Consider the following 21,886-nt stretch of genomic DNA (forward strand, 5'->3'; position numbering starts at 1 on the left):
CACTTTACATGTTGTGTTTATATATTTTTCAGTGTATATGATAAGCAAGATGTGTCAGACTCTGGTATCATTACTGACAAAAATGAAATACAGTGCCCCCAGAAGTATACCCCCCCCCTTAACGTTTTTCACATTTTGTTGTGTTACAGCTTGAATTTAAAATGAATTACATTTAGATTTTTTTTGTCACTGGCCTACACACAACACCTCATAATGTCTAAGTGGAATTATGTTTTTCTTAATTTCTACATATTAATTTAAACGAAAAGCTCAAATCTTGAGTGAATAAGTATTCAACCCCTTACTCCTGAACTTATTTAGGCTAACAATTTGCTTAACAAGTCACATATTAAGTTGCATGGATTCACTGTGTAATAGTGTTTAATATGATTTTTTCATCTCTGTGCCCGCCACATACAATTATCTGTAATGTCCCTCAGTCGAGCAGAGAATTTTAAACATAGATTCAACCACAAATCCCTGGGAGGTTTTCCAATGCCTCGCTATTTTTGTTAAAACTTTTTTTTTTTTTTTTACCTTAGCCAAGTCAGTTAAGAACAATTTGTTACCGTGACTGCCTAGGAACAGTGGGTTAACTGCCTTCTTCATGGGCAGAATCTCCAATCTAACAACCTTTCGATCACTGGCCCAAGGCTCTAACCACTAGGCTACCTGTCGCCCCAAAGAAGGGCACCTATTGGTAGTCACTACAAAGATACAGGTGTCCTTCCTAACTCAGTTGCCAAAGAGGTGACTAAAACCGTGACAGAGTTTAAAGGCTGTTATAGGAGAAAATTTAGGATGGATCAACAACTTTGTAGTTACTGTACAATATACTAACCTAATTGACAGAGTGAAAAGAAGGTCCGTACAGAATATAAATATTCCAAAACATGCATTCTGTTTGCAACAAGCTACTGTTAGGTTCTAATTTTCAGAGTAAAAACCTCAACGGACACTATGGAAGTTTAACCAAGTTTATTCTCCCAGACAAAACACGTTTCCACCAACACAAGTATATATACTCCAATTTAGATGCACTCCTCCTTCTCTCCAACCGTTACCCATCCATGTGGCATGAGTCCTCATAAACTGATATCCCTACAATGCTACTAAAGTAACCCCTGCTACTACGAACATGGCCCATGACTATAACCTCCTTCAATTACTGTCCCTACAGTGACTGCCGTGAGAATAACTACTGCATGTACTCTGTCAAGTGTTCGCTGGCTGTTAGGTTGGATATTCTTCCAATTTCTAACAAGACTCTGAGTCACAGGTGTCTTGAAATCTTATCATAGTGTCTGAAATGCCACCACTATCGCTTCTACTCTCACCATGATCTGGGTATGAGTAATGTTCAATTTCACTTTATAATCGTCCCTATATTGTGCACAGTTAGCTGTCCTCCCTCTCCTATGAGCTATCTCCTGTAACAATATACATAGTCTGGGAATGATACCACTATCACCACAACCTTAATTTATGAGCCCCCACAGATCTCCACCGCAGTCACGTTCCATCCCACGTAACAGCCTTGTGTAAACATCCTGTCTCAAACACAGGCCTCGTGTGTACCTCGCCTCCTGCTACAGATACATTTTCACATATATCATTCCATCTAACCCATAACACACTAGTCACTACTCCTAATGCACTTCTAGAGTTATAAACATACTAACACATTCTCAAATCAGTTAGTCAACATGCACCAGTCCCTCCTCTGGAACAATGATCACTCTGATGTTCCACGGAACATAAAAACATATTGACTCGAAAGGGAAAGAGAAAAAAAGTACATTTTTAAATAACTTCACACCACCCTTGATGCAACTAAAACTGGGAAAGAACCGTCCATCCGTCATGTTCAATACCCATGTTATGCTGGTCTCCCATGCCGTCTCCTTCATTTTCATCCTTGGGTGTTGTTACAAAACACCGACTATGAGCCGTGTATGCAATGATTTATACCGCATCATCCAGCCATCTCTATGCATCGATGTGATTTAACATAAACATTCTGATGACATAGTAAAACAAAAGAGAACAAAATAAATGACCCAAGCTATCATCCAGTGAGTTCTCTAATAAACCTCCCTGTCGGAGGAGAGATAGAGATAAGGTTTCTGGAGCCTCCTTAGGCCTAATAACTTTTAGCAGTGCCCCCCCCCCCACCCCCACCCCCCCCCACCCCTCACCGTATGAAAGCAAGTCTCTCTCGCTGTATCCGAATCATAACTTAAAACATTTTATAAATGATCCAACCCAAATTTAGAATGCCAGTCCTTAGTGCTTACTTTGAGTATGACTCAAATTCCAGCTTCTCAACCTAGCACACATCATCCCGGTTAGAAGGTACATTTATAAAAGGAACCTTTTATAAAAGTATTCATTCTTCTCATTTTACAACCCCCCTTTGTCCCTGTTTTCCTGTCGCGAGTGGCCTGGTAATGAAAGATCGGTATCTCAATGCAGTCTTAGTCTAAATTGTTTGCCGTGTGTAGACCAACCCCCCCCCCCCCCCCCCCCCGTTCTCCCAGCACTTATCATTCTAGTGTCTTCTTCGGATAGCGTTACAGTTCATCTTCCCAACGGCCCATATATATTTTGCCTGTCACATTTGATGGCCCTTGATCATGTCCCGATTTCAATATCCAAATAGATACATCCGTTTCTCCCACGTACACAAGTCTCTCACCTGAGCCATTTTCTCTCTCCACGCTGACTCCATACGCGCGGTCTCAGCACTACTGCCGACCGTACCCAGTTTTGGCTCCGACTCAGATGGGAGAGTTAAAAGTCACTGTCGCATTGAATGCCTTTGTTGCTCTTTCTTCAGCCGGTTAGGGAGGGTTTTGAGGTTCACATACACTGTTTGTTTGTGGTCAAATTGTTCCTACCATGCATTAAGACACGATCTGACATCACCTTCCATGATAACCTCGAGAGAGGACAGATCAGAATAACAGTTTAGTTCAATTCATTTCTGTTTCAGGAAATCCAGACAAGCATTGACTATATGACAAATTATTACATTCCCAATTGTCTTAATAACGTTATCTCTACGACAAATGTCAAAGAGCATAACAACATACTGTTACTGTTGAAACCATTTTCAAACTTGGTTCATACTCCCTTCTTTTACTGGTGAAGAATGACCAGATCAGGGAGTTCCCCTCGGGGAATCCCACACTCCAGTAGTCCCAATCTGGTGAACTTTGTATTGAAACAAAACAAAAAAATGAAATCAGCAATACACATATCACAATCCATTTGGAGTAACTGTCATCCCTTATTTTTCCCTCTATATGCAGACTGAACAAAGTACATTTGTAAATTTACCCAAAGCTCTTGATAGTATCACTAATATTTAATAAGCTTACGTCAGAGCTTTGTGAATTAAAAAAAAAATTGCACCCTTATGTAGGTAGACCTGGCCCCACCCACATCCGTTCCACACGCCGGAGGGGGTTGGAGGCAAAGGAAAAACAAATAAGTGCTACCAAATATAACAATATGTATTTCATAAATATTACAAAAGTGTATAAATAAGACGTATTAAACACGTCTGTAAAACCACAATGAGGACATGGCAAGTTTTCATTAGTCATTGGGTACATCGTACGAAAAACATCAGAGTAATCTTCAATAGGCACATAATTCATGTTCAAATTCACAACATAACATACATTGGCATTTCATAATTAAGTCCTTTAGGAAATAATGTCTGGAGGGTGGAAATCCCAAAACATTCTCTGTTACTCAGAGTATTATTAATATAACCCCCCCCTGTCCGATATCTTAACTTTCTCTATGCCACAAAATCTAAAGGTAGAAATCTCATGCTTCAGGTCATTGAAATGTACTGCGACTGGATAATCCCTGTCGTTTCTCCTGATTTAACTTTTATGTTCACTAATTCCACCTTACACTCATTCTTCCAATATCCGATAGTCCCACATCTAAAACAGGGAATTATCTCCCTACGTTTTTATATATATTTTTGTTGTGATTTTTTTGCTGTGTTTCTTTGTCTTACCTTGGTCATTGAAACCACTGATAGTGATTTTCACTGTGGCCGTATTAACCCCTCGCACGTCTGTGACGTGACCGGAGTTATATTCCACTCTCAAAACATTTTTCTCCGTTTCATCCACAACCCCCACAATTGTCGATTTGATCACAGGTTTCAAACCTGCCATCAAAGCCGAAGTGCGAATTCTATCAATGCACTCCTGTACCCAGTCTTTTTTTAGCTCAGTACATCTATTAATTACCCATATTCGAGCCGAATTGGTGCGCTTCTTTCAGCGCTTTCATGGCTTTATTAAAATCCTCTAGCTCCGCTTGGAGAATCGGGCCATATGTCACCATATCAGTAGTTATTTTCCCAAACCTCTCTCATCGATGTCCAGGGTGTTTTAGATTTCTTCACTCCCGTCTCTAATAGACACCTTCTATTAACTATTTTACAAGGTAGTGACTTTTTCAGGATAAAAAAGAAACGGAATGGAGCCAAGCCAAGCATGGTGAAATCCCAGAGCAGTTTCCTTCCTCTCTGGCAACTGAGATAGTAAGGACTCCTGTATCTTTGTAGTGACTTGGTGTATTGATATACCATGCAAAGTGTAATTAATAACTTCACTATGCTCAAATATATATTCAATGTTTAAATTTGTGCCCTTATTTGCAAAGCATTGGGAAACATCACTAGTCTTTGTGGTTGAAACTTTTCTTGAAAATCACTGTTCGACTGAGGGACCTTACTTATAATTGTATGTGTGGGGTACAGAGTTGAGGTAGTCATGTAGGTAGTCATGACTTGTGAAGCACATTTTTACTCCAGAACTTATTTTAGGCTTGCCATAACAAAGGGGTTGAATACTTATTGACTCAAGCTTTTCATTTTTTATTCATTTGTGGTGCCAATATATTTGACCACAACTGTAGATTTAGACATTTGTTAAAAGTTTAAATTTGTATGTTTTAATGTGGTGTAGGCATACGTTAGAAAAAGCGTGGCCGAAGTCTATTGTTGGACTTTTATTCATATGCCTGTGCGTGCTCCTTCTAAATGCCCCAAATGGCTTTGTTCTATCAGGAGGAGAATTCCTATATCAATGGCAAGGCAACTCACAAGATCACGGTGGTGCCCACAGGAAACGTGACCATCACCTGCATTGCGACCAACAAGCTGGGAAATCACTTCATGGCCCTCAACGTCTCCTCCTGTGAGTGCACCTGTGGCGACTGCAGCTAACAAGTGCCAAACAAGTGCCTAACCTACAGTAGCGTACTGTACCTACACTAACTCCTGGTCACTTCTCTCCAACACTAAATCACAGCCCACTTCCCTCTTAACTGCTAACTTACAGTAGCCTACACTACACCCTTCCCACTTGACTAGTGCAAGCCTACAGATGAATGTCAACTTTACCCGTGGCTACTTCTCTTTTAAAAGAGTATAACACATCCGTTAATTCAGTGTCTGTAAACTGTTCATGGTTCTTATTGATATGCATTGTTATTTTGACTTTATCCATAATGAAGGCTAGTGACGTGAAAGTTTAGTGAAACTAATCACATGGGAATCGTCCATTTGAAAAACAGACATGCTGGGGTAATAATTACATAACCGATGTTCTATAGTTATACAAGTCCTGTGCATGGGGCCTTGTTATGTTTTGGATATTTGGGGATGATAGAAGTGGGAAAAGTCACATGACTTTCCACTTACCTTGGTTGTCAATTTGTAGATGCATTGGCCTATACAGAGGGTAAATAAGTAAAAACCAATCAACAACCGCCAAGTAAAGCGGTTGCTCTTTAAACATAGATGATTAGATTGTCACCATGGTAGGTATGCTGAAGGCTAATGCTGAACTTTACAGATTAATTTCATCCACTGAACATTGTGCCATTGGCTGTTCCTTTCTCATCCCTTCTCTCTCTTTCCTTTACCGTCTCTCTTTCTGCTCTGCATCGGTTTGGTTTGGTTTGTCGAGCATAGAGAATGATAGAGGCCTCTAGTGGCCAAAATGCAGTTTTAGCATGGGCAGTGCCATTGAGGGCTTCCACCATTTTAAAATAGTCAATGTAGTCAACTGGGTGGGGATTCCTATGAGTTGTAACCTCAATGGCACTGCCCATACTGTATATAAAGATGAGTCCTCTATCTATCTCTATGGTGTCAAGGTGCTGGACTGTCCCCCCTTATCTCTTCCTCTCGGGGTCAAGCTGCATTACATTTCCTTCTCACGACTTCTGACAAAATGGACTACTATACTGAGTATACAAAGCAAAATAAAAGTGCCTAATTTCCACTTGTTTGCTCACCAAATCTACACTCTTCTGGCTGATTTGGAATGGTTAGGGTTTGTTTGACTTTTTTTATAGCAATTTAGCAATTTCACTTTTTTTACAGTTTTTCTGCTTTTCAACTCATGGAAACAGTACCCAGTTTAATTTTTATATATAATTAATAATGTATATTATTAATTGGAATTAATTTCATTTTATATCTGATTTCAGTAATTAAGGACGAAACAATACCAGGAAAAGGTAAGATATCCCCCTAACCCCCCAATTTGAATTATTTGGCTTGAAAATGGCTGCCCAACTAATATAATAAATAATAATAATAGGTACCGTTTAGCAGATGCTGTTATCCAAAGCGACTTAGTCATGCATACATACATTTTACAAATGGGTGGCCCTGGGAATCGAACCCACAATCCACAAACTGAACCATACAGGGCCACCAACTACCAGGGTTGGTGTGAATTACATATTTTATCCTTTTAAAGCCCATCATTTTCTATGAGTATTACTTAATTTGAAGCGATAACAACCCTGTTGACTATTGTGTAGAGGTGAAAGCATTTGGTACTGGATTACACTGTATCTTCTGATACCTAGACTCCTGAGAGCCTTTTTATTTATTGATTTAACCTTTTATTTAACTAGGCAAGTCACTTAAGAACAAATTCTAATTTATGGGACTCCCAATCACGGCCAGTTGTGATACCACCTGGAATCAAACCAGGGTCTGTAGTGACGCCTCTAGCACTGAGATGCAGTGCCTTAGACCGCTGCGCCACTCGGGAGCCTTGGATGGCTTTGTAGACGCTCCTGGGGATTGAACAGCCCGGCATGACAAACCCTTCTCAAATGTCATCCCCATAAACAACCAAACAGCAGTAGTGCTCATACAAACATGGCTCCCACATCTTCATTTAGTTTTGCTTGCCCACTCATACAGTACTATTCATCTTTGTGTGTGTGTGAGATAGAGAGAGTAGACAAGTGTTTTTGCTGGTGCACTGTTTGACATGTTGTTTTTGTTTGTAGGGGCACAGGATGACAGTTCGGACCAGGCTTTACTGATTGTGTTAATTGTTGTTGGGCTCATCATAGCTGCTGCTCTTGTGGGGCTGTTCTATTGGCTTTGCATTATGAAATCAAGGTACACACTTACACGTATCATTATATGTTTTTGGTTGTATATTATGATCATATTCCTGCCCAAAACAAAAAGGGACAGATTTATTAAGCATATGCACTTATCTTTTACAAACCTAAACCTTGAGGGACGTAAACGTTGAGGGCAGAATAAAAAGGTATATTAAAGATTGAGAACGTATAAGACATTGAAGTAAATGCAAACTTTGCTCCTGGTGCATTGGCTTAGTAAGTCGAGCCCAAAGTGTAATAAGTATATTACAATGAGGGAAGAATTACATAAAAATAGGAGTTTTAAGTAAAGTGAATCTCTTCTTCAGACGAGGGACCTGGAAAACAGGAGAGAAGGAAGCCGGAACGTCCGAAGAGAGCAAGAAACTGGAGGAGTGCAAAGCTAAGGTGTAGGGACAGCCGGGCTGTACTCGCGAGACGAAGAAGGTATGCACTGACAATGCACTGAATTGATAATTTTTTAAATATAATTTGACATTTTACCTTGCCTTGGTGGCGAGACAAGTTTTTCTGTTTTGATAAGAATTCTTGTTTTTATAGGACTCAACCATACAGTTTGATGCTTGATTATTTTCCTGTTAAAAATGAGTGCATTGATTTCTGTTTCAGGAAATAAGTAGAAGACCCTTGACCTTTGGAACGACACCGAAACGAAGGCATTTGATTGGCTTCCAAATGAGCAGCATGTATTGCAGAATGCTTCCTATAATCCAGATTAACAGTCCCACCCACAGTCTCAGAGGAAAAAAATAAAAAAACATTTTGTGTTGTTCAGTCAGCACTGGAGACTGCTTCTCATTTTCTTTTTGTGTTCCTGGTGAATGCTCAATTGTTTAGCGTATTGTGATGGTGTGGTGGGTTTATGTCTTCTCTTTTTTTTCCTGTCAAATTCACTGTACACTTTTTAGGTGAGCTAGCTGCTCTACACTACTGTTACCCTTCTGTTCCTCGAGGTTACATTTCAAATCTTTGCACTCAATTGTTTTTGAAGCTGCACCTTTTTTTTGTTACTCCCCTAAATGTTCTTTGTTATCCCCCTGGGGGAAAGTGGCAAATGGAAATATCTGGACATTCTTCTTTTAGTGTGGCGGCCAATTGCAAGTCTCACCAATTCAATTATTGGGGTTACACTTTTTGTTGTGCTGGACAATCAGAAATTGGCTGAATCACAATTACGTGTTTTATTTTAGTGCAACTTGTCTTCGCGTAAGCCATTGGGTCTCACTTACTAGCTACAAACTAAATAAGGTGAGGAAAATGTCTCATCCCAATTTCTAAGATACAGAATAATATATATATATATATTATGACTGTTGGTTGTCGGTGTAAGTTTGGAACCAACAAACTGAATGATGCTACCCTCAAACACCTCCACAAAATGCAAACCAGCTCACTTTTATCTAATTGGTTGATGGAGTAACCATGCAAGACACTTGCAGGTCAGATGTGCCAGCCGTTCTGCACAAAAATGTAGCTACCTTTTTTTTGTTTTTCTGAAACGTTTTGCCTGACTTGAGCTACACATGTTGTGAACTGTTGTTATAAATGTGAGAAAAATGGAGCATTCATATGAATCTGCTGACATTACCCCCCCCCCCTCTTTTAGCTGTTAAATCAGATATAGTCATAACACTAATATATTTTTGATTGTGCATCTCTCCGATTTCAGTTAAAACGGCGTTGTCTTCCCTCTCCGGTGTCATACTGTAGTGAAAGGCCATTTTACTAGTGTATTTAGTCATGTTTCTGTTTTGCCGTTTGAAGGGGTTCCCTGTAAATACGGCAGGTGTCCAGCTTTGTGTTGTTCTCTATTTATACTGTGTGAGACGTGTCAGGTTAGCTGCACTTCGGCTTACTAGAACCACCACATTCTGATTTCAACCTCAAAACGTGCATTATTTAAACGGTTGAAAATGTACTGTATGGTGGGAATGAGAGTTACGTGGAGAGAGGGGCGCGTATAAAACAGTCAAGATTTTTTTTGTGTGTTTTTGTTTTTAGGATCTGAAGGACTGTAAATTGAAACGGCGAGGATGATGATAGGAATGAATGATAGGAAAGTTGTGTTTCCATGCATTTAGTTTAATTTAGTATAATCAGGTCAACAGTGAAACCAAAGAGGGTAAGATGTGAAGGCCATAAAAGTATTGTGGATACTGAATTTTGTTTTTGTACTTTTGTTGAGAATAAAGTGTACATTTTTTAAGTAGTGTTTTTTTCTCCAAGGTATGTCAGCACCAATTTAAACAAAAACACATTTCCATCATGTTTTGTTGTTTGAGATTCTTGCTGTAATGAAAAGCGCTATGCAAATTAAATGTATTAAAGCTACACTGGTTACACGTTTCATATATTTTCAAGTCAGACAATCACAGCAAATTTAAGCTTCAACTTCAAGTCAGACCTTCCAATATTATGCCAGCGTCGTCCGGGTTAGGGTTTAGCCGGGGTAGGCCATTGTAAATAAGAATCTGTTCTTTACTGACTTGCCCAGTTAAATAAAAATAAATGTAAAAAATGAAAGACTCATGTTAATACTGGCTTTTATGAAGAAAAAAAAATGTTTCTAAACAAAACAAATCACTGGTTACTTTAATTACTGAACAATGACAATAATCATGAAGTGAAGGCTTTCATAATGTACAAGTTAATTGCACACATCACAATGCTTAACACGTTCCACAATTAATTTTCATCAAACACAATTCATGGCAGGAGAGAGAGAAACAGAATGAGAACCTCCCCATCTACCCTAATGAAGGCCACTTCACTTCCCCCATCCTTTTTTAGGAGCCAGATGGAATAAAACATGTTCAGTTTGAGACTTTCAAGTTTAACGATGAAAAAGAATTAGACCAGTGCAAAATGAAGCTTCAAAGAGGAGAGGAGAAATAATGCAGTTATTGTATTGAAACTGACAAAGCCAGGGTTGGTACTGTAGTAGGTAGTTGACACGGGAGTGAAGGGAAAATGCCTCCTTTGTTATTAATAGTTTTTGGGGCATTCCTCTTGATATCGACTTGAAGTCTTTTAAAATTCCTGATTGTGGCTAACGACGCAAGAGTCACATTAGGAGCAGCGTAGTTGATCAGAGGTTTTTTCTGAAAGACACCCATGTCAAAGCAATGCACCCTGGAATTCGGATGTACAGTTTGTCTCCGGTTGTGTGGGAATGCGTCTACATATTTCGGCGTACAATAACTAGGCAACAAAAGGACACAGGATTTCAAAATAATATTGACTAACACTAACAACACAATGTATATTAATTTGTAGAACCAGTCAACGCAAAGGTATTGGCTCGGTGGTATCATTTTCTATCTTAATTTTTTCACATAAAAAAACATACGTTTTTTTTATAATCTAAGAGCAAAAGTGTACTAATAACGGTTTGTGCCTTGAGGGGAATGTCTCTGGAATGCATGTGCCCCCTCAAGTTAACATACTTTCAGTGGGGTTGTTGTCTTTCACTGAAGAAATCAAAACAAACACACACGTATGCACATGCACGCACACACACAAGGCTGTATCTGGTTTCATCTGTGGTTCTGAGATGAGAGGAACCGTTAAGGGTCATGTTACTGTCCCACCCCGTTCCTTATTATATATTCGCCAGGTTGCTTCTGGAGAAAGGAAGTGGAGAAGGCAATCGTTGACTTCCAGAGTGGCTTAATGGTGCCTCTGCTACCGACCTGGGAGCTTCTGGGAGTCAATAACAACACTCAAAAGCCTCCCTCTCCCAGCCTCTTCCTACAACAACAACAACTGCACCAGCTCATTAAGGCAGAGAATTCAGCTAGGGCACCAGGAACACCATCTTTACTGGACTGCACACTAGTATACCTCTCAGAGAGATGGAGAGAGAAGGATAGAGAGAGAATTAGGGGATTGAGAGAGATGGACGGGCCTTTAGGTGTGTTTGAGACAGATGGAATAAGGACCATAGGCAACAATGGCAATAAACATAGAAGAACATGAGCCAAGGCCAGTTTGTTACAGACACCCCACCCCTGATTGGCTGATTATGAAAGGCTGGGGGGTGGGCAGGTGGGGAGGGGGGATCAGCAGCAGTGGTGGCAGGAGCAGAAGGGTAACGCAGAGGCCAGCACTGGCAAAGCTCGCCTGAATTCTTTCCTTCACAGGATTAACATGCTGGCAGACAAACTCTGTTCTCTGTCTCTCTGATTCGATTTAGCTTCGAACAGATAGTTGTGGATGGACTCCCGATCTGTGGGAAAATGCAGTCCACGGATCAGCGTTTTCCAAGCTTACCATCTTTTTTTGGTCAGAACGAGTTAGCGAGGGATAACAAGGTAAAATAAGCCCTTTCCTTCTACCCTAGCGCACACAGAGGCACAAGTTGTCTCCTATTTGGGTCCCCTTCTCAGAGTTATAGTTTGAGTCTAGGGGCCACTAAGGCAAACTCTCTGAGAATGTTCCTTGCCACATCCACTTTGTTCTGAGCAATCATGAGTGCCCTCTTCACATCCTCGAAAGAATAGCCCTCTCCCATGAGTTTGGCGATTTTGGCATCTGTACTCTCACTGGCTGAGTCCTGCCCATGATTCTTCCTCTGATGGATGTCCGGAGGGGTCTTCCGAGGGAGCGGCTTAGGCGGCCTGGCAGGTGCCTGCAAATAATCTACGTCCACTGCAAAGAAAATTGAATGGATAAGTCAATGGATGAAGGGTAGGTAAAAAGCTTCTTTCAAGTGGCTTTTAGCATAAGTGGTTTTAAGAGCTATTCAAAAAAGTTTAAATAATTATCAATAATGGATTCATGCATATGTATTTATTATGCCAAGGCAGTAGCTTCTCTTCCTCGGGTCTGAGACAAAAATTATGGCAGTAATATACACTATAAAACAATTTTGAAACATTAAAATACATTTTACAAATGATTTCACAATACATTAAGTGTGTGCGCGCCCTCTGGCCACTACCCTACTACAACACAATCCAGGTGTACACGTGTGTATAGTCTGTATGTTATGTGTGTTTGTATGTGTGTGTTTGTGAATTTTCACAGCCCTCACTGTTCCATATGGTGTATTTTTAATTGGGTTTTTAAAAAATCTGATTTTACTGTTTGCGTGAGTTACTTGAAGTGGAATAGAGTTTCATGTAGCCATGGCTCATAGTCTGTTCTGGACTTGGGGACTGTGAAGAGACCCGCTGGTGACATGTCTTATGGGTTATGCATGGGTGTCTGACCTGTGTGCTAGTAGTTTAAACAGACAGTTTATTAGTTTAAGATGTCTATATTTTTGACGAAAACAAGTAGTTTGAGCCATGAGAGATTGACATGCACTCTCTGTGAACATTTAAGGGCTAGCCGTGCTGCCCTGTTCTGGTCCAGTTGTAATTTTCCCAAGTCCTTCTTTGTGGCACCTGACCACACATGTGACTAAACTAGGTCATGTAGGACCTGACTTGTTGATATTGTTGCTATGAAAGGAGAGCAGTGCTTAATTATGGACAGACTTCTCCCCATCTTAGCTACTATTGTATCAATATGTTTTGACCATGACAGTTTACAATCCAGGGTAACTCCATGCAGTTTAGTCACCTCGACTTGCTCAATTTCCCACATTATTATTCATTACGAGATGTAGTTGAGGTTTAGGGTTTAATGAATGATTTGTCCCAAATACTATGCTTTTAGTTTTTGAAATATTTAGGACTGGCGTATTTCTTGCCACCCATTCTGAAACTAACTGCAGCTCTTTGCAATCAATTCAGTCTCTGTAGTAGCTGACGTGTATAGTGTTGAGTCATCTGCATACATAGACACACTGGCTTTACTCAAGGCCAGTGGCAGGTCATTAGTAAAGATTTTTTGAAAGTAAGGGGCCTAGACAGCTGCCCTGGGGAATGTCTGATTCTACCTGGCTTATGTTGGAGAAGCTAACATTGAAGAACACCCTCTGTGTTTTGTTAGACAGATACATCTCAATCCACAATATAAGAAGGGGGTGTAAAGCCATAACATCTACGTTTTTCCAGCAACATACTATGATCAATAATGTCAAAAGCCACACTGAAGTCTAACAAAACAGCTCCCACAATCTTTTTATTATCAATTTCTCTCAGCCAATCATCAGTCATTTGTGTGAGTGCCGTGCATGTTGAATACCCTTCCCTATAATCAGGCTGAAAGCCTGTTGTTAATGTAAAGTTTACAAAGGTTTGGTAACATGCTTTATTGGTCAGCTATTTGAGCCAGTAAAGGTGGCTGTACTATTATTGGGTAGCGGAATGACTTGTGCTTCCCTCCAGGCCTGAGGCTTAGATTGAAGAGATGGCAAATAGGATCGTCCGCTATCATCCTCAGTAATTTTCCATCCAAGTTGTCAGACGCCGGTGGTTTTTCATTGTTGACAGACAACAATAATTTGTTCACCTCTTCCACACTCACTTTATTGAATTCAAAATGACAGTGCTTGTCTTTCATTATCTGGTCAGTTATACTTGGATGTGTTGGTTCGGCATCTGTTGCTGGCATGTCATGTCTAAGTTGCCAATGAACAAATCATTAAAGTAATTGGCAATATCAGTGTTTTTTGTGATGAATGAGCCATCTGATTCAATAAATGATGGAGCAGAGTTTGCCTTTTTGACCAAAATTTTATTTAAGGTGCTTCAAAGATTTGTACTATCAATCTTTATATAATTTATCTTCGTTTCATAGTATAGTTTCTTCTTCTTTTTGTTCTGTTTAGTCACATGATTTCAAAATGTGCAGTAGGTTATGCAGCCAGACTTATTTGCCATTCCTTTTGCCTCATCCCTCTAACCCATAACATTTTCTAACAATTCCTCATCAATCCACAGATATTTAACATTTTTTTCCATACATTATTGTTTGTTGTATTTTAAATAATTCAAAAAAGTGAAACTATTAAATAATAAAAAATCCTAAAAAATTGTACCTTGGGTGGGGGGTAATGGGTCATACTCCTGGGACTGTGATGTCCGGATAGGGCTCTTCATGTTGTCCCCCGTTTGTCTCCTCACAGGGGGCAGAGGGGCCACAGCGCTCAACATATCAAACACAGTATCTGAAACCAAACCATTTACAACTGTGAGGGGAAAAGATTGTCTACACTTCAAACAATAACTGCATGTTTGTCATCTATCCACGTAGAATTGTGGACTTTCATTTTTTAAATTACAGTGTATGAGAGTGATAGATGCACAGACCTGGCAGATGTGCAGACCAGGTGGCACAGCAAGAGGAGCTGTGACCCACTGGTCTGGACATGCTGTCGCTATAATTCCATATTCCGTTCTCCTCCAAAGCGAATGCATATATTGGTTCTCTCAAATGTTATCTTTTTCCTGGGGAGTTGAGAACGCTGGTTGTTTAGATTTGAAAATCAAACAGTTGTAATGAACGGGGGGGCTGTGTGTGTCTGTGTGTGGGTGTTTGAGTGAGAAAGACAGGGAAGAACCAACCAGTACAAGCAGAGCCCCATTCATTATTGGGGCTTCGTGCCGACAACATCAAAACTAACTCCCTAGACTCTGAAGTCAGGAGAACTTCCGAGTTTGATATCAGAGATATGCATTTTGTAGAATCAAGCTTTTTTAAAGGACAGTGGAATAGGGAGGCGGCAGATTTGTGGCCATCTGATGGATCTAACCCTTGCCACTGAGGGTATATGTGGTTCAGAGTTGGTAGTGTTATTACTAGACCAGATTCTGGCACTCAAACTGCTTTTCTATTGCTATTCTAGAGTTTGGAGGGAAGAAACAGCTCACCGGGGGTTAACAGGAAATGGTCATGTCCGGAGGCAGGCCGGGGAGCTCGTGAGCAGGAGGGGGACGAGGAGAGACCTGTGAAGCTGTGTCTGACGAGTGAAGGGGGCGAGGGCTGTGAGGGAGGCAGGTTGTTGAACAGCTCCTCTGGTGCTGAGACACAATAGTGAGAGGACAAGCAGATAATGGGCTAGGGTTAAAAGGTAATGTTACCATCTTGGTAAACACTGCATATGTTGGCTTCATAGGAAATTACCTTTAAAAGGAGCAGAGACGACAAAGCGAGATCGTATTGAATTGGCCAAACTTAATTCCTGGAGGGCCGTCTGTCTGCTGTTTTTATTTCCTCCCAATTAATGTAAATTAAGACCTAGACAACCAGATAAGGGGAGTTCCTTACTAATCAATTACCTCAATTGAAAAAACAAACAAGGAGCGAAACATCAGTTTGACACCCTTGGTTTATGCAGTTACTTTCCAGTGAAGGCTTGTTCAGACCTTAGATCATTTAGTTTTACCAATGAGAAGGGAAATGTCCACAACAGTGTGACAGATAATCTAAAGATTTCCCGGGGGTAATTAATAGATTTCCCAATTTTACACATTTACTGTCACAGATATATTCACTACTATGGATGCACATTTTGGGGAATATTCAGAGGTGGAAACCTTCCAAGGGAATTAACGGGAATATATGGGAATTAACGGAAATATATGCAAATTAATACCATTTAAATGTTGATGTCTTTTGCATTGGATATTTTACCTTATCATATGGAGACAGAAACATAAACCTTTTACCTTATCATAAGTAGACATAATTGCGAATTATTAAATCCTTACAATAAAAATAAAATAAAACATTTAGTTACGAATTTAACTTGAACTAAATGAGTTGACTCTTCACATGGGATGATTTGACTGAACAACAAAAGAAAGAGAATATTGAATGATCCCCAATGATCCATCGCATCTCCCAAAAACATTTTCAACATACATCTGTAAAATGATAGTCTAGAAACTAAAGCTTTGGTTGTCTTTCACTCAGGCTTCCATGTCTTCTCCCTGGACCTCCTCAGTGTCCACTAGAGGTCGACTGATTATGATTTTTCAACGCTGATACCCATACCAATTATTGGAGGACCAAAAAAGCCGATCCCGATTAATCGGCCGATTTGTATATATATATTTGTAATAATGACAATTACAACAATACTGAATGAACAATGAACACTTTTATTTTAACTTAATATAATACATCAATAAAATCTATTTAGTCTCAAATAAATAATGAAACATGTTCAATTTGGTTTAAATAATGCAAAAACAAAGTGTTGGAGAAGAAAGTAAAAGTGCAATATGTGCCATGTAAAAAAGCTAACGTTTAAGTTCCTTGCTCAGAACATGAGAACATATGAAAGCAGGTGATTCCTTTTAACACGAGTCTTACATATTCCCAGGTAAGAAGTTTTAGGTTGTACATTTACATTTACATTTAAGTCATTTAGCAGACGCTCTTATCCAGAGCGACTTACAAATTGGTGCATTCACCTTATGACATCCAGTGGAACAGTCACTTTACAATAGTGCATCTATAGTTATTATAGGAATTATAGGACTATTTCCCTCTATACCATTTGTATTTCATATACCTTTGGCTATTGGATGTTCTAATATGTACTTAAGTATTACCAGCCTAATCTCGGGAGTTGATAGGCTTGAAGTCATAAACAGAGCAATGCTTGAAGTGTAGAGCTGCTGGCAAACGCAGTAAAAACCTACACACCCGGTTGATATATTATCGAATATATATTTTAAAAACAACCTGAGGATTGATTATAAAAAACGTTTGACATGTTTCTGTTGACATTATGGATATTATTTGGAATAGAAGTGACCGCTCTTTCCTGTGTATTTCTGAACATAACGCGACAAACAAACAGAGGTATTTTGGGTATAAAAATAATCTTTATGGAACAAAAGGAACATTTGGAACATTTGTAGCTACATAAGGAACATTTGTAGCTACATAATTATTGTAGCTACATAACAAAAGTACATTTGTAGCTACATAAGTATATACTTATGTAGCTACGTAAGTATTGTTCTCAATCAGGGAAAATTATTGACAGCTACCTCTGATTGAGAACCATACCAGGCCAAACACAGAAATCCCAAATTATAGAGAAAAGAACATAGACTGCCCACCCCAACTCACACCTGACCATAATAAAACAAAGACAAAACAAAGGAACTAAGGTCAGAACGTGACAGTACCCCTCCCCAAATGTGCGGACCCCGGCCGCAAAACCTGAACCTATAGGGGAGGGTCTGGGTGGGCGTCTGTCCGCGGTGGCGGCCCTGGCACGGGACGTGGACCCCACTCCACCATAGTCCTTGCCCGCCTCCATGGCCTCTTTAGAGTGGCGACCCTCGCCGCCGACCTCGGACTGGGGACCCTAGAAATGGGTCCCGAATGGACGGGAGATTCCGGCAGCACCGGACAGGCGGGAGACTCCGGCAGCTCCGGAGTAAAGGGCGATTCCGGCCGCGCCGGAGTGACGGGCGATTCCGGCAGCTCCGGAGTGAAGGGCGATTCCGGCAGCACCGGAGTAACGGACGGCTCTGGCAGCTCTGAACAGACGGGCGGCTCTGGCAGCTCAGGACAGACGGGTGGCTCTGGCAGCTCAGGACAGACGACGACTCTGGCAGCTCAGGACAGACGGGCGACCCTGGCAGCTCAGGACAGACGGGCGACCCTGGCAGCTCAGGACAGACGGGCGACCCTGGCAGCTCAGGACAGACGGGCGACCCTGGCAGCTCAGGACAGACGGGCGACCCTGGCAGCTCAGGACAGACGGGCGACCCTGGCAGCTCAGGACAGACGGGCGACTCTGGCAGCTCAGGACAGACGGGCGACCCTGGCAGCTCAGGACAGACGGGCGACCCTGGCAGCTCAGGACAGACGGGCGACTCTGGCAGCTCAGGACAGACGGGCGACTCTGGCAGCTCAGGACAGACGGGCGACTCTGGCAGCTCAGGACAGACGGGCGACTCTGGCAGCTCAGGACAGACGGGCGACCCTGGCAGCTCAGGACAGACGGGCGACTCTGGCAGCTCAGGACAGACGGGCGACTCTGGCAGCTCAGGACAGACGGGCGACTCTGGCAGCTCAGGACAGACGGGCGACTCTGGCAGCTCAGGACAGACGGGCGACTCTGGCAGCTCAGGACAGACGGGCGACTCTGGCAGCTCAGGACAGACGGGCGACTCTGGCAGCTCAGGACAGACGGGCGACTCTGGCAGCTCAGGACAGCCTTTGGTTTCCTTGTGCCTTGCATGTGGAATGATCTACAATGCACTTTAAAACTGGAGGAATTAGTGCATCTAGGGCATTTCAGACGGTTAGAAGGCCTTTTTACTGAATCATTTTTTATCATTTTGTTTTGCGTATTGTTGTGCATAATAACGTGTATTTGAATGTGTATATAAATGTGTAGTTTAATGTGTTTATTGTATTTTGATGTGTATTTTGGTGCTATACAGAGCTCATCTGGAAAAGAGACCTTGGATCCTGGACTTCCTGACCGGCCACCCCCAGGTGGTAAGGGTAGGCAACATCACATCTGCCACGCTGATCCTCAACACTGGGGCCACTCAGGGGTGCATGCTTAGTCCCCTCATGTACTCCATGTTCACCCAGGACTGCGTGGTCAATCACAACTCCATCCCCATCATTAAGTTTGCTGACGACACAACAGTGGTAGGCCTGATCTGAGAGCCTATATCGAGGAGGTCAGAGACCTGGCAGTGTGGTGCCAGGACAACAACCTCCTCCTCAATGTGAGCAAGACAAAGGAGCTGATTGTTGACTCCAGGAAAAGGCGGGCCGAACAGGCCCCCATTAACATCGATGAGTTTCAAGTTCCTTTGTGTCCACATCACCAACAAACTATCACGGTCCAAACACACCAAAACTGTTGTGAAGAGGGCACAACAACACCTTTTCCCCTTCTGGAGACTGAAAAGATTTGGCATGGGTCCCCAGATCCTCAAAATGTTCTACAGCTGCACCATCAAGAGCATCTTGACCAGTTGCATCACCGCCTGGTATGGCAACTGCTCGGCATCTGACTGTAAGGCACTACAAATGGTAGTGCGTATGGCCCAGTACATCACCGGAGCTAAGATTCCCGCCATCCAGGACCTATATACTAGGCGGTGTCAGAGGAAGGCCCAAAAAACTGTCAAAGACTCCCATCACCCAAGTCATAGACTGTTCTCTATGCTACCGCATGGCAAGCGGTACCGGAGCGTCAAGTCTAGGACCAAAAGGCTCCTTAACAGCTTCCACCCCCAAGCTATAAGACTGCTGAACAATTAATCAAATGGCCACCCAGACTATTTACATTGATACACCACCCCCCCCCCCCCCCTTTGTATTTACATTGTGGCTACTCGCTGTTTATTATCTTTGCATAGTCACTTTACCCCGACCTACATGTGCCCCTACCTCGACTAACCTTTCCCCTCGCACATTGACTCGGTACCGGTACCCCCTGTATATAGCTTCGTTATTGTTATTTTGTTACATTTTTATATATATTTTAAACTTTAGTATATTTTGTAAATATTTTCTGAACTATTTCTTGAACTGCATTGTTGGTTAAGAGCTTGTAATTTGTCACGTTCTGACCTTTATTTCCTTTGTTTTGTCTTTATTTAGTATGGTCAGGGCGTGAGTTGGGGTGGGCAGTTTATGTGTGTTTTTCTATGTTTGGTTTCTGTTTCGGCCTAGTATGGTTCTCAATCAGAGGCAGGTGTCGTTAGTTGTCTCTGATTGAGAATCATACTTAGGTAGCCTGGGTTTCAATTTTGAGTTGTGGGTGTTTGTTTCCGTGTGAGTGTTTGTTGCCACACGGTACTGTTTCGGTTTTTGTTCATGTTCACGTTTATTGTTTTGTATTTCATAGTGTTTTGTTTATATCTTATAATAAACGTTATGGATACTTATTCTTATTGGTCCTCCTCAGAGGAGGAATGCCGTTACATAATTAAGCATTTCACGGTAAGGTCTACATTGTTGTATTCGGCGTGTAACAAATAACATTTGATGTGATTAGTATATCTGTATAATCACATATTGTTGCCCTATTGTGTGGTCTGAACGTAGTAAAAAGAGGATATTTTAAAATTAGAAATCGTACGTCCTGCCGCTTGCACAACTTATTACAGCTGTGGGATTTATGTATTTAAGTATTTTGGAACACTAATCAACATGGCAATGCTTTTACTGATTGCACATAAAGGAAGATACATGATAGAGTGCCTGCTTTGTTATCCAACTGAACCCCGATCATTGCTGCTAACAGCTATGTTTTTTATATTTGCCATACAGTTTCATAAAACTAAAATATATTTCTTACAAATACATTTAAAATCATATTGGAATATATTGTACAAAACATTTCAAATACATTTTAAAATATATTTACCAAATATGTGGATAAAAAAAAAAAATCCAGAGGCATTTAACATATATTGTGTTCTAAGCTGAGCGAGTGTGCGAGCGGGCAGTAGCCTGAGGCTGCAGTGCAGCTCCCAATATCAGCCCATGGAGAGAAGCACCAGATTGAACTTCACTCAATTTTCTAGAGTTTTCCCTGTTTTTTTATTTATTTATTTTACCAGGCAAGTCAGTTAAGAACAAATTCTTATTTTCAATGACAGCTAACAGTGGGTTAACTGCCTGTTCAGGGGCAGAATGACAGATTTGTACCTTGTCAGCTCGGGGGTTTGAACTTGCAACCTTGCAGTTACTAGTCCAACTCTCTAACCACTAGGCTACCCTGCCACCCCAGGGTTAGTTAACCCTATCACGATTTCCCTTTACTGTGGCAATTTGGGATCAAATCAACACAATGCAACATACACGAAACAAAACAAACTACGTAAGATATTTTGTCTTGTATTTTTTTTCACCCCTTTTTCTCCCCAATTTCATGGTATCCAATTGTTTATCGCTACAACTCCCGTACGGGCTTGGGAGAGACGAAGGCTGAAAGTCATGCGTCCTCCAATACACAACCCAACCAAGCCGTACTGCTTCTTCACACAGCACGCATCCAACCCAGAAGCCAGCCGCACCAATGTGTCAGAGGAAACACAGTGTACCTATCATTGGTTAGCGCGCACTGCGCCCGGCCCACCACAGGAGTCACTGGTGCGCGATGAGACAAGGACACCCCTACCGACCAAGCCCTCCCCAACCCGGACGACGCTAGGCCAATTGTGCGTTGCCCCACAGACCCAGTTGCGGCCGGTTACGACAGAGCCTGGGCGCGAACCCAGGGCCTCTGATGGCACAGCTGGCGCTGCAGTACAGCGCCCTTAACCACTACGCCACCCGGGAGGCCTACAGTGTTGTATTTTGAGACAGGCTTGAATAAGCTAAGTAGCCAATAGGTAGCATAATGGTAGCATAATTTGCCTGATTCTCTGTAGTAATAGTATGGGAATAATAATACATTTTAATTTGTAAGTGGTTTCTTGCATCAAACAACACAACAACATTTTCAGTCACCTCCGTGTCTGAAGGACAAGTGGATAAACAGGTTGATGTAAGCCCTACATGTTTTTTTTTCAAAAGTGTC

General features: G+C 41.5%; 2 protein-coding genes across 4 annotated transcripts in view; one reads left to right on the forward strand and one right to left on the reverse strand.

Moving 5' to 3' along the window:
* alcama (activated leukocyte cell adhesion molecule a) overlaps nt 1–9,804 on the forward strand; it is a 69,036-nt gene extending 59,232 nt beyond the window's left edge. The window contains exons 12-16 of the mRNA XM_046297738.1: nt 5,102–5,231; nt 6,532–6,561; nt 7,351–7,465; nt 7,782–7,899; nt 8,083–9,804. Of these exons, the coding sequence (XP_046153694.1) occupies nt 5,102–5,231; nt 6,532–6,561; nt 7,351–7,465; nt 7,782–7,866 (360 nt within the window). The 3' untranslated portion in view covers nt 7,867–7,899; nt 8,083–9,804. The remainder of the gene's footprint in view (nt 1–5,101; nt 5,232–6,531; nt 6,562–7,350; nt 7,466–7,781; nt 7,900–8,082) is intronic.
* Nucleotides 9,805–9,999: 195 nt separating this feature from the next.
* The window catches only part of cblb (Cbl proto-oncogene B, E3 ubiquitin protein ligase), a 175,281-nt gene continuing 163,394 nt past the window's right edge, over nt 10,000–21,886 (reverse strand). For all 3 annotated transcript variants that reach the window (XM_046297737.1, XM_046297736.1, XM_046297735.1), the window contains 3 exons: nt 15,237–15,386; nt 14,405–14,533; nt 10,000–12,123 (listed from right to left, as the gene is read on the reverse strand). In XM_046297737.1, coding sequence (XP_046153693.1) covers nt 11,864–12,123; nt 14,405–14,533; nt 15,237–15,386 — 539 coding nt within the window. In that variant the 3' untranslated portion in view covers nt 10,000–11,863. The remainder of the gene's footprint in view (nt 12,124–14,404; nt 14,534–15,236; nt 15,387–21,886) is intronic.

Source organism: Oncorhynchus gorbuscha, linkage group LG14 (genome assembly GCF_021184085.1).
Source record: "Oncorhynchus gorbuscha isolate QuinsamMale2020 ecotype Even-year linkage group LG14, OgorEven_v1.0, whole genome shotgun sequence".
Classification (NCBI taxonomy): Eukaryota; Metazoa; Chordata; class Actinopteri; order Salmoniformes; family Salmonidae; genus Oncorhynchus; species Oncorhynchus gorbuscha.